This window comes from Podarcis vaucheri (assembly GCF_965113315.1).
Source record: "Podarcis vaucheri genome assembly, chromosome: 5".
In the NCBI taxonomy this organism is placed as follows: domain Eukaryota; kingdom Metazoa; phylum Chordata; class Lepidosauria; order Squamata; family Lacertidae; genus Podarcis; species Podarcis vaucheri.
In genome coordinates this window covers 94461864-94476520 of record NC_138763.1, presented here as the reverse complement: position 1 = coordinate 94476520, position 14657 = coordinate 94461864, and the positions used below count along the sequence as shown (strand labels likewise).

Sequence of the window (14657 nt, the reverse complement as noted above, 5' to 3'; positions counted from 1 at the left end):
CTGAATCTGGCCCCAAGCCTTTGAGTGGTAGTTGAAGTCCTACTCAGAGTAGAACCTATTGAAATGAATGGGCCTCATACAGTCATCATGTTCATTAATTTCAGTGGGTAAAACTTGGTCGAATGCCATCCTTTGCGATTATTTCAGCATAGGTACTTCCAGTTCCCTTGCAACTACTTCTCTTTGCAATGCTACAGTATGTGAGTCTGTGGAACGGGGCCAGAAGACTCTCAATCAAATGCTTGAGGAACTCTGGCGTTTTGGTAGAATCATTTTGCTCTAGAGGGACAGATACTCTGAAATGAGAGCTAGATGTTCTAAAGTGCATCTGATTCTAGGGACGGAATTCAGTAGAGAGATCTGAGTACAAACACTATTTATACACTGTCCATGAAGGTGCATGGTGGTAGGAGAGGAACATTTGTTCGGAGTTTTTTCCACATTTCGTGTAATCAGAAGGTCGGCAGTTTGAATCCCTGCGACAGGGTGAGCTCCCATTGCTCGGTCCCTGCTCCTGCCAACCTAGTAGTTCAAAAGCACGTCAATGGGCAAGTAGATAAATAGGTACCACTCCAGCGGGAAAGTAAACAGTGTTTCCGTGCGCTGCTCTGGTTCGCCAGAAGCGGCTTAGTCATGCTGGCCACATGACCTGGAAGCTGTATGCCGGCTCCCTCAGCCAATAAAATGAGATGAGCGCCACAACCCCAGAGTCGGCCACGACTGGACCTAATGGTCAGGGGTCCCTTTACCTTTACCTTTAATCTGGCAAAATGCTCCATCAGGTAATGTGAAAGGGGGCAAGCTTGTAAATAATAACGGCATGGATTATAGCATTTACAGTGTCCACATGCATTGTCTTAATGTAATCCTTACCACAGCCTCCTAAAGTTAGGTTGCTATTAATATCTTCATGCTGGAAGGGGCGGTGGGTGGGGGGGCTGAGATAGAATAGTTTGCCTGAGGCCACCTAGCGAGTTCAAAGCAGAGGCAACATTCCGTCAGGACTTCCTGGTTCGTAGTTAGCCTGTTATACCAGCTCTCTCTCATGCACTGAGGCTAGAGCGCCAAAGAATTTCCTTTCCTTGGTTAAGACCTGTTTGCCTCTGGTTCATCTGAAGACATATTCTAGTCTTTGGAGAATTTTGCCGAAGTGGAGGATCACAAACGCCTTAGGTGCAATTGTTCCACAGAAGTAGCCAGTATGCTTCATTACTTCCAAGTTACGGGAGGTATTTGAGAAACAAGGCTTTGCCATTCTCTCTGATGTGTGTAAAGCATGGGTAGGCAAACTAAGGCCCGGGGGCCGGATCCGGCCCAATCGCCTTCTAAATCCAGCCCGCGGACGGTCCGAGAATCAACATGTTTTTACATGAGTAGAATATGTGCTTTTATTTAAAATACATCTCTGGGTTATTTGTGGGGCATAGGAATTCATTCATATTTTCCCCCAAAATATAGTCCAGCCCCCCCACAAGGTCTGAGGGACAGTGGACCGGCCCCCTGCTGAAAAAAGTTTGCTGACCTCTGGTGTAAAGCTAGGATTCAGCTTTTGCACCAAACCAATTTCTCTTCCACTAGCTGTGGCATTTATAAGGTACATGGTCCTCAACTGAATAGGGCAAATTCGTAACCTCTCTCTAGGCTTAAGTATTCTTAGACAATATTTCTTAACAATATCGTTTATAGCAGTTAACACAAACAAGAAAACTGCTGTAACTGGTGAGGAATCACTTTTACGAATGAACCTAATCCTAAATAGTTTCAGTACTTGTCAATTATCCACCTTTATTTAGAAAGTGATTGGTTTATTCTAGCAAGTTTTTTTGAAACCTTAGTTGGTCCTCTCTCCCTTTCCTGACTTTCAGCTTTCTTCCCTCCTTTCAGTTCCTTCTCCCCATGACCATTAGCCAGCTGATTTGGTCTCCATTTGTCTTTTCCCTCACATTTTATGCCCCTCATAAAACGCCACACATCTTATAACCACACAGTAGCGTCACTCCCTGGTTAGGGCGTCTCCTCGTTCTTCATTAAGGAGGAACTACAATTCTTGCAATTCGGGACACGGGTGGCGCTGTGGGTTAAACCACAGAGCCTAGGACTTGCCGATCAGAAGGTCAGCGGTTCAAATCCCCGCAACGGGGTGAGCTCACGTTGCTCGGTCCCTGCTCCTGCCAACCTAGCAGTTCAAAAGCACGCCAAAGTGCAAGTAGATAAATAGGTACTGCTCCAGCAGGAAGGTAAACGGAGTTTCTGTGCGCTGCTCTGGTTTGCCAGAAGCGGCTTAGTCATGCTGGCCACACGACCCGGAAGCTGTACGCCGGCTCCCTTGGCCAATAAAGCGAGATGAGCGCCGCAACCCCAGAGTCGGCCACGACTGGACCTAATGGTCAGGGGTCCCTTTACCTTTACACAATTCTTGCAGTGCCCCTTTGCAATGTTACATGTTCCGAGGCAGGGTGCTGCTGGTGGGGTGCACTTTGACATCACACCTGTGTGTAGACTGCATTTGTGGGGGACACTAACATCTGGGGAAAGGTTCGTGCAACCTGCGACTTCACAGCGATTCTTCTCAAGCCATAGGCACCCGAGCAAAACAGTGCTGGGGCCTCAAACAGCATCTAAGAATGTTTCAGGTCCCAAATGGATTTGCCCATCAACTTCTCCCTTCACTTCATGCAACCTGACGGACTCAGTCCACCTTGCTTGCCCTCACAACTCCTCCCGCACCAAAATTGCATACCCTCCAACATTTCTCCAGTGAAAACAGGAACCCCCTATGTCATTATTATTATTATTGTTGTTGTTGTTGTTGTTGTTGTTCTTATTATTGTTGTTGTTATTATTATTATTATTATTATTATTACAGTGGTACCTCAGGTTACAGACGCTTCAGGTTACAGATGCCACTAACCCAGAAATAGTACCTCAGGTTAAGAACTTTGCTTCAGGATGAGAACAGAAATTGCGCGGTGGCAGCAGCAGTAGGCCCCATTAGCTAAAGTGGTGCTTCAGGTTAAGAACAGTTTCAGGTTCAGAACGGACCTCCAGAATGAATTAAGTTCTTAACCCAAGGTACCACATTATTATTATTATTATTATTATATACCCTGAGTAGCTCCAGCTATTCTGCATGGCTTCCAACATAGAGAAAAACATCATGAAACATGAAACATGAAAAAAACTTCCCTAGACAGGGCTGCCTTCAGATGTCTTCTAAAGGTTGGATAGTTCCTTATCTCCTTGGCTTGGGGGTCTCATAACTCCATACCTTCCAACATTTCTCCAGTGAAAATAGGGCTGTTCTACCATACCCTCCAACATTTCTCCAATAAAAATAGGGGGACGCCCTAAGGAAAAGCGAGACATTCCAGGATCAATTCAGAAACCAGGATGGCTTCTGTACATCCGGGACTGTCCCTGGAAAATAGGTCTGAGATTGTGGACCACCAAAGATAATGCTTGGCTTCTCCCATTGGCAGGGATCTTTGGTCAACGCTTGGAAGACACAGTCCAATACGAAAGGAAGTACGGGAAGCACCTGGCTCCACTTCTGGTGGAGCAATGTGTGGATTTTATCCGGGAGCATGGGCTCGCTGAGGAAGGCCTCTTCCGCATGCCTGGGCAAGCCAATTTGGTGAAAGAGCTGCAGGACTCCTTTGACTGTGGGGAGAAGCCACTGTTTGACAGGTGAACTGGCATTTTTTAAGGGAACACTAGGAGAGCTGCAAGTCCCCCACGTGTCTGGATTGGAAGATTTCTTGCCATCACCGTCCCCTCCTTCTGAGGAAGGAGGATCGCCACCGTATTTAGTTTAGAAAATATCTGAATTCAGCTGAACCTCCCAGGGCAGTGTACAGTGGTACCTCGGGTTACATACGCTTCAGGTTACAGACTCCGCTAACCCAGAAATATTACCTCAGGTTAAGAACTTTGCTTCAGGATGAGAACAGAAATTGTGCCCCATTAGCTAAAGTGGCGCTTCAGGTTAAGAACAGTTTCACGTTAAGAGCGGACCTCCGGAACGAATTAAGTGCCGTATTTTTCGCACCATAGGACACACCGGACAATAGGACGCACTTTGTTTTAGAGGGGGGAGAACAAGAAAAAAAAAAATCTCCCCCTCTCTGCTCAGCGCCCCTTCAGTGAAGCGGCAGGAGGCGCTGCACAGAGAGGGGGAGAACTTTCCCCCTCTTGTTTTCCCGCTCTAAAACAAGGTGCCGTTTAAGGTGCGTTCAGGCGGCTACCTTGGAAGCCTGGAGAGCCAGAGGGGTCGGTGTGCACTGACCCCTCTCACTCTCCAGGCTTCAGGTTCCTTTCGACCTGCTCTTTGGGGCTGGTGGGGGGAAGCCCACCACCAGCCCCAAAGAGCAGGTCAGGGAGCAGCGGAAAGGCACAGCGGAGAGGCTCCTGCCATAGCCGCGTGTCACCTCTCCAGCCGGGAGAGGGTTTGGGGGGGGCTGATTTAGCCCCGCGAGTGCTCTCCCGGCTGGAGAGGTGACGTGCGGCTATGGCAGGAGCCTCTATAGCCGCGCGTCACCTCTGCAGCCAGGAGAGGGACGCAGAGCTATGGCGTCTTCGCTCCATAGGACGCCCACACATTTCCCCTTCATTTTTGAAGGGGAAAAAGTGCGTCCTATAGAGCGAAAAATACGGTACTTAACTTACAAAAAAACCACAAAAACACCATATTATAAACACTTAACGATTAATCTATACAGAAGTAGCCGTGTCTGTTTCTTATGCTAGATCACAGGTATGTATCACTGGTAACATAGACACCATCTCTGGGGGGCCCGAGGCACCCTCAAATTTCTTTACCGTGGGGGCCCAGCCAGCCAAACTCACATGTGGTGCTCTGCATTTGCCATTCAAATGGGGGGGGGGTGCCACATCTTGTGATTATGTGGGGTGGGGCTTACCTGGCCCCCATGGGCATAGCCAGGATTTGTGTTAGGAGGGCAGACTTTATGCTAGCGGGGGGCAAAACCTCAGTTATTTAACAATTTTTATTGATCTACTTGATTTAGGGGGCAGTTGCCCCCTGCCCCCTCTTGGCTACACCCACGCTGCCCCCTATAGTTTATTCAAGTTGGCACCCCTGCCCAGATCCCCACAAATATTTTATGGGGGGCAAAAGGACCTTTACCCCTATGAGTTGGCTCCTATGATAGGAGGGAAGAACAGTGGCCACTTTTCTTTTCACAGTGGTTAGGAGGCTTAAACATTATCAGGTAAGTACAGTGGTACCTTGGGTTACATACACTTCAGGTTACAGACGCTTCAGGTTACAGACTCCGTTAACCGAGAAATAGTACCTCGGGTTGAGAACTTTGCTTCAGGATGAGAACAGAAATCGTGCTCCTGCGGCGCGGCGGCAGCAGGAGGCCCCATAAGCTAAAGTGGTGCTTCAGGTTAAGAACAGTTTCAGGTTAATTTCAGACCTCCGGAACGAATTAAGTACTTAACCCGAGGTACCACTGTAGCAGCGAGGCTGGTCCATGGCAGGTGGCCTGCACATCAGCAAGAATGGCGTACCTCACAAAGCAACAGCAGCCACTCAAAAAGCTGTTGTGCAACATGTGGGAGGGAGCAGGGTCATGGTAGGACAAAAAGACAGACTGTCAGGATGCTGTCATCGGCTCCCGGTTGGTTGCCCAGGAAAGCAGAAAGACAATGGAAAGTATTTTACATTCCTTTTTTATTTCCAACATTACAGAGAGGGGCTATAAAACCCAGCCTCTTGGATAATGCCATTGTCCCAAGTGAATCTCCACTCCCACTGAGCCTCTTGGGCTTGCCGATCGGGAGGTCGGCGGTTCGAATCCCCACGATGGGGTGAGCTCCCGTTGCTCGGTCCCAGCTCCTGCCAACCTAGCAGTTTGAAAGCACACCAGTGCAAGTGGATAAATAGGTACCATTGTAGCGGGAAGGTAAACGTTGTTTCTGTGCGCTCTGCTTTCTGTCAGTGTCCTGTTGCACCAGAAGCGGTTTAGTTCTGCTGACCACATGACCTGGAAAGCTGTCTGTGGACAAACACCAGCTCCCTCAGCCTGAAAGTGAGATGAGTGCCGCAACCCCAGAATCGCCTTTGACTGGACTTAACCATCCAGGGGTCCTTTACCTTTACCTATCTAGTAACCTCTAGGGTTCACCCCACCCCCAAATTATATTTTATGAAGTTTCAACATTTTTAACATACACGGTCCAATAAACATTTAATTTTTTCGCCCCTCTTGTTTTTGTCGACTTCCCACCCTGTTTCCCATGGATTGGTTGATTCTCTTCTTCTTCTGCGTCCTACCTTCTCCCTGTTAAATCATAACCACAAGACTATAAGCTGATTCCTTTTGTTGCTCACATCTCAAATCCTGCTCGTGAATTCATCGTACTATTTCTTTAAACAGTCCGGAAAAAAGCATCCCTTCTTCCATAAAATGCCCATCGTTACATTCTCTTAAATCTTGCTTTTAATTTTTTGGGGGGTGGGAATTTCTTCTTCCTTCCATTTCTGCGCATAAAGAATCCCAGCGGCTATTGTCACATACATAAACTACTTCATTTTTATTTTATTTTTAAGTAAACTCTAGGTTAGATTACTGAAGCTCATGATGCATGGGGCTGTCTCTGAAGAATGTTTGGAAACTTCAGTGCGTGCAGAATTCAGTGGCCAGATTGCTCACCAGGGCAAGATGGTTTGAGCATATAATACTAATTCTGGCCCAACTGAACTGGCCTCTAATTAGTTTCCGGGCCCAGTTCAAAGTGCTGGTTTTGGCCTATAAAGCCTTAAATGCTTCAAGAATATGATACAGTAAGCCCCCAACTTATGCACATTTAACTTTTTTTAAAAAAAGCTTTAAAGAGGGCAGGAAGTGAAAAAAGACTTTGGCAATCCCACTTGACATCGCACCCGATGTGTTTTTGACTATACATGATTTTGGCTTTAGGCGCAATCCCTGAAACATACCCCCCACATAAGTTGAGGGTTTACTGTACCCCACCCTGTGGAACACCCTCCCACCAGGTGTCAAGGAAATAAACTATCTGATTTTTAGAAGACATCTGAAGGCAGCCCTGTTTAGGGAAGTTTTTAATGTTTTTTCTTGTATTGTGTTTTTAATATCCTGTTGGAAGCCGCCAAGAGTAGCTGGGGAGGCCCATCCATATGGGAAGGGTATAAGTAATAAATTATTATTATTATTATTATTATTATTATTATTATTATTATTATTATTATTATTATTAATCTGAAGTCCTCCTCCATGAGAGATCAGGAGAGGCAACAGGAGAACGGACCTTTTCTGTGGTGGCTCCGTTTGTGAAACACTCTCCCCAAAGAGACTTGGCTGGCAGCTTCATTATACATATTTACTTTGGCTTTCAACTATCTGTGCCCTTTAGGAAGTGAGTGGAATGCTTTTTAATGGATTTCTCTTTCCTCTGTGCTTTCATGCATCTATACGGGGTTTACTGTCTGTTTGGTTATAAGTCACTTTGCTCTGGACAAGAAAAAGGGCCTGACCACTTAGATAGATAAATAAACGTGTGTTTCAAGGTATCTTTTAGTTTTAGTTTTCTTTTAGGCAATTTTGGAAGCTTGCCCATCTTTGCCAAGGCCAACTGCAGAGTTTCTGACTCAGCTGCTTTGCATCTTGCTAAAACTTCCTTTTTTTCTTCCTTTGTTGCAGCAACACCGATGTCCACACAGTAGCCTCTCTCCTGAAACTTTACCTCAGAGAGCTTCCAGAGCCTGTCATTCCTTTTGCCAGATATGAAGACTTCCTCTCCTGTGGGCAGTTGCTTTCCAAGGACAAAGGAGAGGTCGGTAAATGCATCGCAAACTCACAAACAAACCTTTGTGCAAAGATCAATCAAACTGGGGGTCTTTTTAGAAGGTGATGAATTCCAAAACATTAATTTTATTCTTATTTAACTTCTTTACCTGCTCTTCACCATGAGGTCCTAGACATGTGGACAGCAATATAAAAACACAGTACAGTGGTACCTCGGGTTACATACGCTTTAGGTTACAGACTCTGCTAACCCAGAAATAGTGCTTCAGGTTAAGAACTTTGCTGCAGGATAAGAACAGAAATCGGGCTCCGGCGGCACGGCGGCAGCAGGAGGCCCCATTAGCTAAAGTGGTGCTTCAGGTTAAGAACAGTTTCAGGTTAAGTACGGACCTCCGGAACGAATTAAGTACTTAACCTGAGGTACCACTGTATTAAAATCAGTTAAGACGAATTGCCATCAGAGGAATAGTTGCCGTAGGTGGGGAGGGAATGTGACAAGTTTAGGGACTGCCACAGAATATGCCCCTCCTCCCACCCCATAATTTATGAGGTGGAACTATACATAGGAGCCCCTCTGCTGATATTCATTCCCAAGAGGGGGGTGTAGGAAAGGAGGGGCTCTTTCAAATATGTAGGGTTTTTGAACCCTAATGTGAGCACCTCGAATTGGGCCCAGAACTGAATTGGCAGCAAGGTGCAGCTGTTTTAAAATGAGGGCGATGCGAGATTACCCCTGCTGGTAATCTGGCTGCTGAGTTTCTGAGTTGACCTCTTGGAGTCAACTTCAAGGGCTGCCCCACGTCAAGCGCATTGCAGTAATCCCATTTGGAAGTTACGAGATCATGGAACGCATGATCATGGAATATCCAAATGGGGCCATAACTGGTGAACCAGTCATATCTGGAAACGCACTCTCCTAGCCACTGGGGCCACGAGTCTTCAAGGCTGGATCCAGCAGTATCAACAGGTTAGGAGCTGCCTTGTTCCAGTGGAGGACATCTCTGTCCAGAACTAGACTGGTTGATCTCCCCAGATCGCCACTGAATATGGGGGCTGGTTGTGTGTTTGGTCCTAGTTATGGAGCTAGTTATATGAGCTTAGTGTTCATTCTGCTTTCGTCCCGTCCCTCAGGGCACTCAGGAACTGGCAAGGCATGTGAGAAGCCTTCCGCAGGCCAACTACAATCTCCTCAAGTACATCTGCAAGTAAGTGACGTTTATGGGAGGAGGGTGGAAGTATTGGCCCAAGCAATCTTTCCTTTGGTTTTGACAACAAAGATCAGACACTGAAGCACTGGGAGCGCTATCACCAGAGGGGTTAAGAAAGTCACTGCTGCCCGTCTAGTACTGGCATGGAACCTTCTTTTTCTGGAAGATGGAACTGACGGTCTAACAGAAATAATCACCAGCAAGAGCATAACTGCTTGAATGTCCTGTGCATGAGCTCTTTTGCACTCTTTCTGCTCCCCCAAATTATGGACAGGGCATGAAGCCTCAGGCCTACTCAGTTCCAAAATTGTACTCTGCCAATTGCTCGCGTATATATCTATTCAGGGGGACAAGCATGGAGGCATCCCAATTTCTACTCACAATGGCTTTGATGCCTAGAGATAATGACTTGCTAAAGCAACTCACTCTCCTCTGCTGGAGGTTGAGGACCACAGGGCAAGTGATAATGAACACCAGGGCCTCATCTAGGTCAGGATGAGTATCCAAGGTGAAGCAAATTTGGACTATGGGTGCAGCCCTCAGTGGGTCCAGCTTGCTGAGTTTGGGAAGGTGTTGTCTCGGCAAAGGCTCGGAGTCAACTGAAGCTTTGGAAAGGCCATCAGGGCTTGCCCTTCCAATGGCTCCACCCCACTTGAAGACCTGTTTGCAGTATTAAAAGGAGCTGTAGCCTATTGTGGCAGTCACATGCAACTGGGTGCTGGTAGAACAGGACACATCCTCAAGCTGTAGCAATGTAGAACGGAGAGATGAGCTAGAAAGAGTGTTGCTAACACCTGTCTTGGCGTGACTTGCACTGCTCTCCTAAACGTTAATCGTAGCAGTGCCTTCATTCATTGGTTAACAGAACTGAAAGGTGGTAGTAACTAGTTTCTAAAAAACAGTAACAGTTGGTCAGAATAGCATCTGCACTTTTTGCCTCATATCTCTAGTTCTACATGGGCTAGAGCATGCTTCCTCAACCTCAGCCCTCCAGATGTTTTTGGCCTACAACTCCCATGATTCCTAGCTAGCAGGACCAGTGGTCAGGGATGATGGGAATTGTAGTCTCAAAACATCTAGAGGGCTGATGTTGAGGACGCATTTTCTGCAAAGTAAAAGCATCAGGAGACTCATCTTGCATCTCCCACATATTCTAACTTGACCCTTAGTAAAGAGAGCCATGGCAGCGACACAAATGGTAACTCCTCGCTCTGGTCTTCTTCCTCCACTGAGAAGAGTTGGTAGTGAATGTAACTTTCACTTCTCTCTTGGGTGGGGTCTTTTCAAGATTTCTCGATGAAGTTCAGTCTCACTCGAGCCATAACAAGATGAGTGTCCAGAATCTTGCCACTGTATTTGGACCAAATATCCTTCGACCGCAAGTAGAAGATCCGCTAGCTATAATGGAAGGTATGCACTTTATATTCCTAAGGTTCTGATGCATATTTCAGGTGTGTGTGGACAATTTCAGCAGCTATAGAACCTGTGACTATTCGGTTGTTGAATGCATAAGAATTCTAGACAAAATGCCAAGTCAAAGCAGACCCACTGAACTCAGTGGTCCAAGTGTATTGGTTTTAGTGAGTCTGCTCTGAATATGGCTATCACCGCAAATGTTTGCAAAGCTGGCTGTCTCCGCCTAACTCTCTTAACATCACCACACAGGTACTTCCCTGGTCCAGCACTTAATGACTGCTTTGATCAGCGAGCATGGTCAGCTCTTCGGTGCCTCTCTGACGGAGGGCCCCGGCCAGCACCCACATGGCACTACAGACCATCTGTCCAAGGACAGCAGGGCGGACTGCGAGTTAGAAAGCCCCACGGTCAACCCTGTGAGCCAACTCTTCAAGGCAGCATCTTCTGCAGCTAAGGAGCAGAACAGCAAAGCAGACTGCAGCCTTCCTGCAACGAGCCCCGGCAAGAGAAGGCAAACGTTGCCCGCCTGGAAATACTCCTTTCGGCAACAGGGGTCTGGGTCGTTCAGTCACAAACTGGGAAGCTCTTTGCTGGATAACCCCGCTTTCCCTTCCGGTGGGAACTGGCTCATGAATGGACTATATTCCCTTCAAGGCCACTGCAGGCCGTCCTCAGGAGGGCGGGCCACAGGCTCGCCTCAGAGACTATCCACCTACGACAATGTCCCCACTTCCGGCCTCTCTGTCAGCACCCACAGCAGCAGCACCAGTGCCACTTGGTCGAGCTCATCCTGCGAACTCTCTCTCGCCGTGGATTCCGTCAGCAGCTGCCCTGCCTGTAGGGCCAGCGACTCCTCGGCCTTGAGCTCTCTTCAGGTGGAGTGGGCCACGGCTAGCTCCTTCCCGCAGAGCGAAGCCTGCTTGGATAACAGCGGGGAGAGGTCAGGGGCGTCCTGCAGCGGCGACAGTGATCCAAACAATGGGGCGTCTGCTTCCAAAGACTCCACACACTGCTCTGAAGCCCTGCAAAGTCTTGTCGCCGAGCTGAAGGCAGAGCTGAGCAAACAAAGGATTGCGTACGACTCCAGTATCAAAAGGTAAGCCTTCCAGAAGGCAGGCAAATAAATGCCTGAGAGTCGAGACAAGAGGCTCTGAATGGTTGTTGTTGTTTTCAGCTGGAACTCACCGGAACTAAGTTCCGGCACCTCTCAGGTGGGCGCCATTATACGAGAACAAAGGCGGTGTTCATGGTGAGTTCCGGCACCTTTTTTTCTAGAAAAACAGCACTTTCTTTCCCTTCCATGTTGACTTCAGTTTACCCACTCAGAAATCAGAGGTTTGCCAGGGCTTTTTTTTCAGCCAGAACTCACTGGAACGGAGTTCCAGCGCCTCTCAAGTGAGCTCCGTTGCCATTGTAAGATAATAAGGGAGGTCATGGTGAGTTTCAGCACCTCTTTTTCTAGAAAAATAGCACTGGTTTGGGCCATTTAGAGATAGTGTTTTAGGAAGACTATTTAACAAGAAATACCATGCTCATGGGACGCGGGTGGCGCTGTGGGTTAAACCAGAGAGCCTAGGACTTGCCGATCAGAAGGTCAGCAGTTTGAATCCCCGCGACGGGGTGAGCTCCCGTTGCTTGGTCCCTGCTCCTGCCAACCTAGCAGTTCGAAAGCACGTCAAAGTGCAAGTAGATAAATAGGTACCGCTCCAGTGGGAAGATAAACGGCGTTTGTGTGCTGCTCTGGTTCGCCAGAAGGGGCTTAGTCATGCTGGCCACATGACCCAGAAGCTGTACGCCAGCTCCCTCAGCCAATAAAGCGAGATGAGCGTCGCAACCCCAGAGTCGGTCACGGCTGGACCTATGGTCAGGGGTCCCTTTACCTACCATGCTCATGCCAGGGATAAAGACAAAGGACAAGAGGGCAGCTTCTGATTTTTGCTAAGATTTACTTCGATTTGGGGTTTCCCCTCCTGCCTTGGAGGTGTTGCCTTTTTGGAAGGCTCTGATGTGCTTACAATTGCACACATACCCCCCCCCCAAAAAAAAACCCATGGCAACTGAAAAGTTTGCATACACAAACTGAGGGCTGCTCCTGCCGTACATCAAGAGCTGGATCTAGAGATATTTAAAAAAATACAGCTCCCAATGGAAATTTTCATTGACTTGGGATTGCTGCTCTACAGCGCCATCTGGTGTCACATTTTTAAAATGTATTTATTGTTGTTGTTTAGTCTTTTAGTCGTGTCCGACTCTTCGTGACCCCCTGGACCAGAGCACACCAGGCACTCCTGTCTTCCACTGCCTCCTGCAGTTTGGTCAGACTCATGCTGGTAGCTTCGAGAACACTGTCCCACCATCTCGTCCTCTGTCGTCCCCTTCTCCTTGTGCCCTCCATCTTTCCCAACATCAGGGTCTTTTCCAGGGAGTCTTCTCTTCTCATGAGGTGGCCAAAGTATTGGAGCCTCCGCTTCAGGATCTGTCCTTCCAGTGAGCACTCAGGGCTGATTTCCTTCAGAATGGATAGGTTTGATCTTCTTGCAGTCCATGGGACTCTCAAGAGTCTCCTCCAGCACCATCACATAAATTGAACTGTGTAGCTGAGTCCATAGTGATATGACATGCTTCCAATGGCACCATGTGAGGGAGACAGATGAAGGCAGGAATTGGTGTCTGAATGGGGCGGACTTTTTAAAACTGTTGTCCCTTTGTGCTGTATTTGGGCTCTACTTTAGACAGAAAAATGTCCTGTGCTAGTACAGTACAAAACAAAGTTGGCTGGCTGTGTCACTGTGGGGACATGACTTTCCCAGGCTTTCTATGGCAGGTCGTCACATCACAGATAAACATGTGGCAGCATTTGTTAACTTGTTCATGCTCTCTCTTGGCTTTAAGGATTGAAGAAGCAAACACGGAACTGAGGAAGAGGGTGGCAAGATTAGAAGAGGAGCTCGATCAAGAAAAGAAGAAATACACAATGCTGGCGATCAAGTTGCGGAACTCTGAGAGGGCTCGGAATGATGCAGACAAGAGGAACCACCTCCTGCAAGAAGAGATGGAAGATTTCTTCAAAACTTTGGGGGATTTGACTGCAGAAAGCCAGATGGCCAGCACCCCGAAATAAAGAGAAGCCGCCAGCCAGATTCCTCCTGCCCTGCTCCCCACTTCAAAATGGCATGGATCAATTTTGCCCGTTTGCTTGCAGTGGTGCGGGAAAACTTTTGCTAAATTACTGGCTTACAAACATTACAAAATGCCAGAGAAGTTGTTAACAGCTGAAGATAAATGATAGATTGGCAAGGAAGAAGTTGAACCTCTTATCTGGAAAGCAAGGGGGATTGTTATCAATTTTGGCAGTTTCTTTTCGATGGCCCAGGGCGAGTGTGGTCCTGTGCATGGTTGCAAAGTGCTTGAACTCTGCTGAAGCAATGCACTGCCTTCTCCTGCGCGGGAGCACAAAGTTCGGTTTGCAATGTTTAACTGATCTGCTAAATTAAAACGAACCTGCATAGTCAACATTTCTAGCCTATGCATAACTGCTTGCTTGCATAATCAATACTGCCAGCTTACGGTGTCAACAGCAACTGATTATTATGAATTAAATTTGAATGCTACCCTTCCTTTGAAGCTCCAGGGGCGGTTCACAGCATAAAAACACAAAATACCAACACAAAATGCACAATAAAAGCAAGATCATATGCAAACCAAATCAATACACCTCCCCCCCAAAAAACCCCACATTATAAAAGCCATGGAATGTTAAACCAGCTAATGGCCTGGTTGAAAAGCAACGTTTTTGCCTGGTACCTAAGGATGTACAATGAAGGCTCCAGGTGAGTCTCCTCAGGAGCATTCCACAAGCAGGATGTGAGTAAGGAATCCCCCAGGACTCCGGCATCTCTCAGACTGCGTTATTTTATGGAGCTCCATTCACCAGAAGGGACAACCCTGCTACTGGTTCACTTTCTTTCAATTCTCTTCAACCTCCAACGGAAGTCTAGGATATGTTCTATGATGCCCCTTCCAAACAAGCTACGTTTTAGGAGAACCTCTGTTGAAAAGTGTTTTGGAGTTTGACCCACAATACCCAGCTGCCCAAAAGCCACGTGAATCTCCTCCTCTGATGTGGTTTCGCACAACATGTGGCTTATTATAATTTTTATACGTAGCCCTACTTTCTGCCTCTACTACTTCTGTTTGACATAGTGGGGAAGGGCTGTGGTTGTGTTCTCAGATGAGATAG

At 47.4% G+C, this 14657-nt stretch overlaps 1 protein-coding gene across 2 annotated transcripts in view; it reads left to right on the top strand.

The window, feature by feature from the left end:
- Nucleotides 1-13930, top strand: part of ARHGAP22 (Rho GTPase activating protein 22) — a 36710-nt gene extending 22780 nt beyond the window's left edge. For both annotated transcript variants that reach the window (XM_082223127.1, XM_082223128.1), the window contains 6 exons: nt 3480-3687; nt 7689-7821; nt 8925-8998; nt 10290-10411; nt 10667-11513; nt 13310-13930. In XM_082223127.1, coding sequence (XP_082079253.1) covers nt 3480-3687; nt 7689-7821; nt 8925-8998; nt 10290-10411; nt 10667-11513; nt 13310-13538 — 1613 coding nt within the window. In that variant the 3' untranslated portion in view covers nt 13539-13930. The remainder of the gene's footprint in view (nt 1-3479; nt 3688-7688; nt 7822-8924; nt 8999-10289; nt 10412-10666; nt 11514-13309) is intronic.
- Nucleotides 13931-14657: the final 727 nt, after the last annotated feature.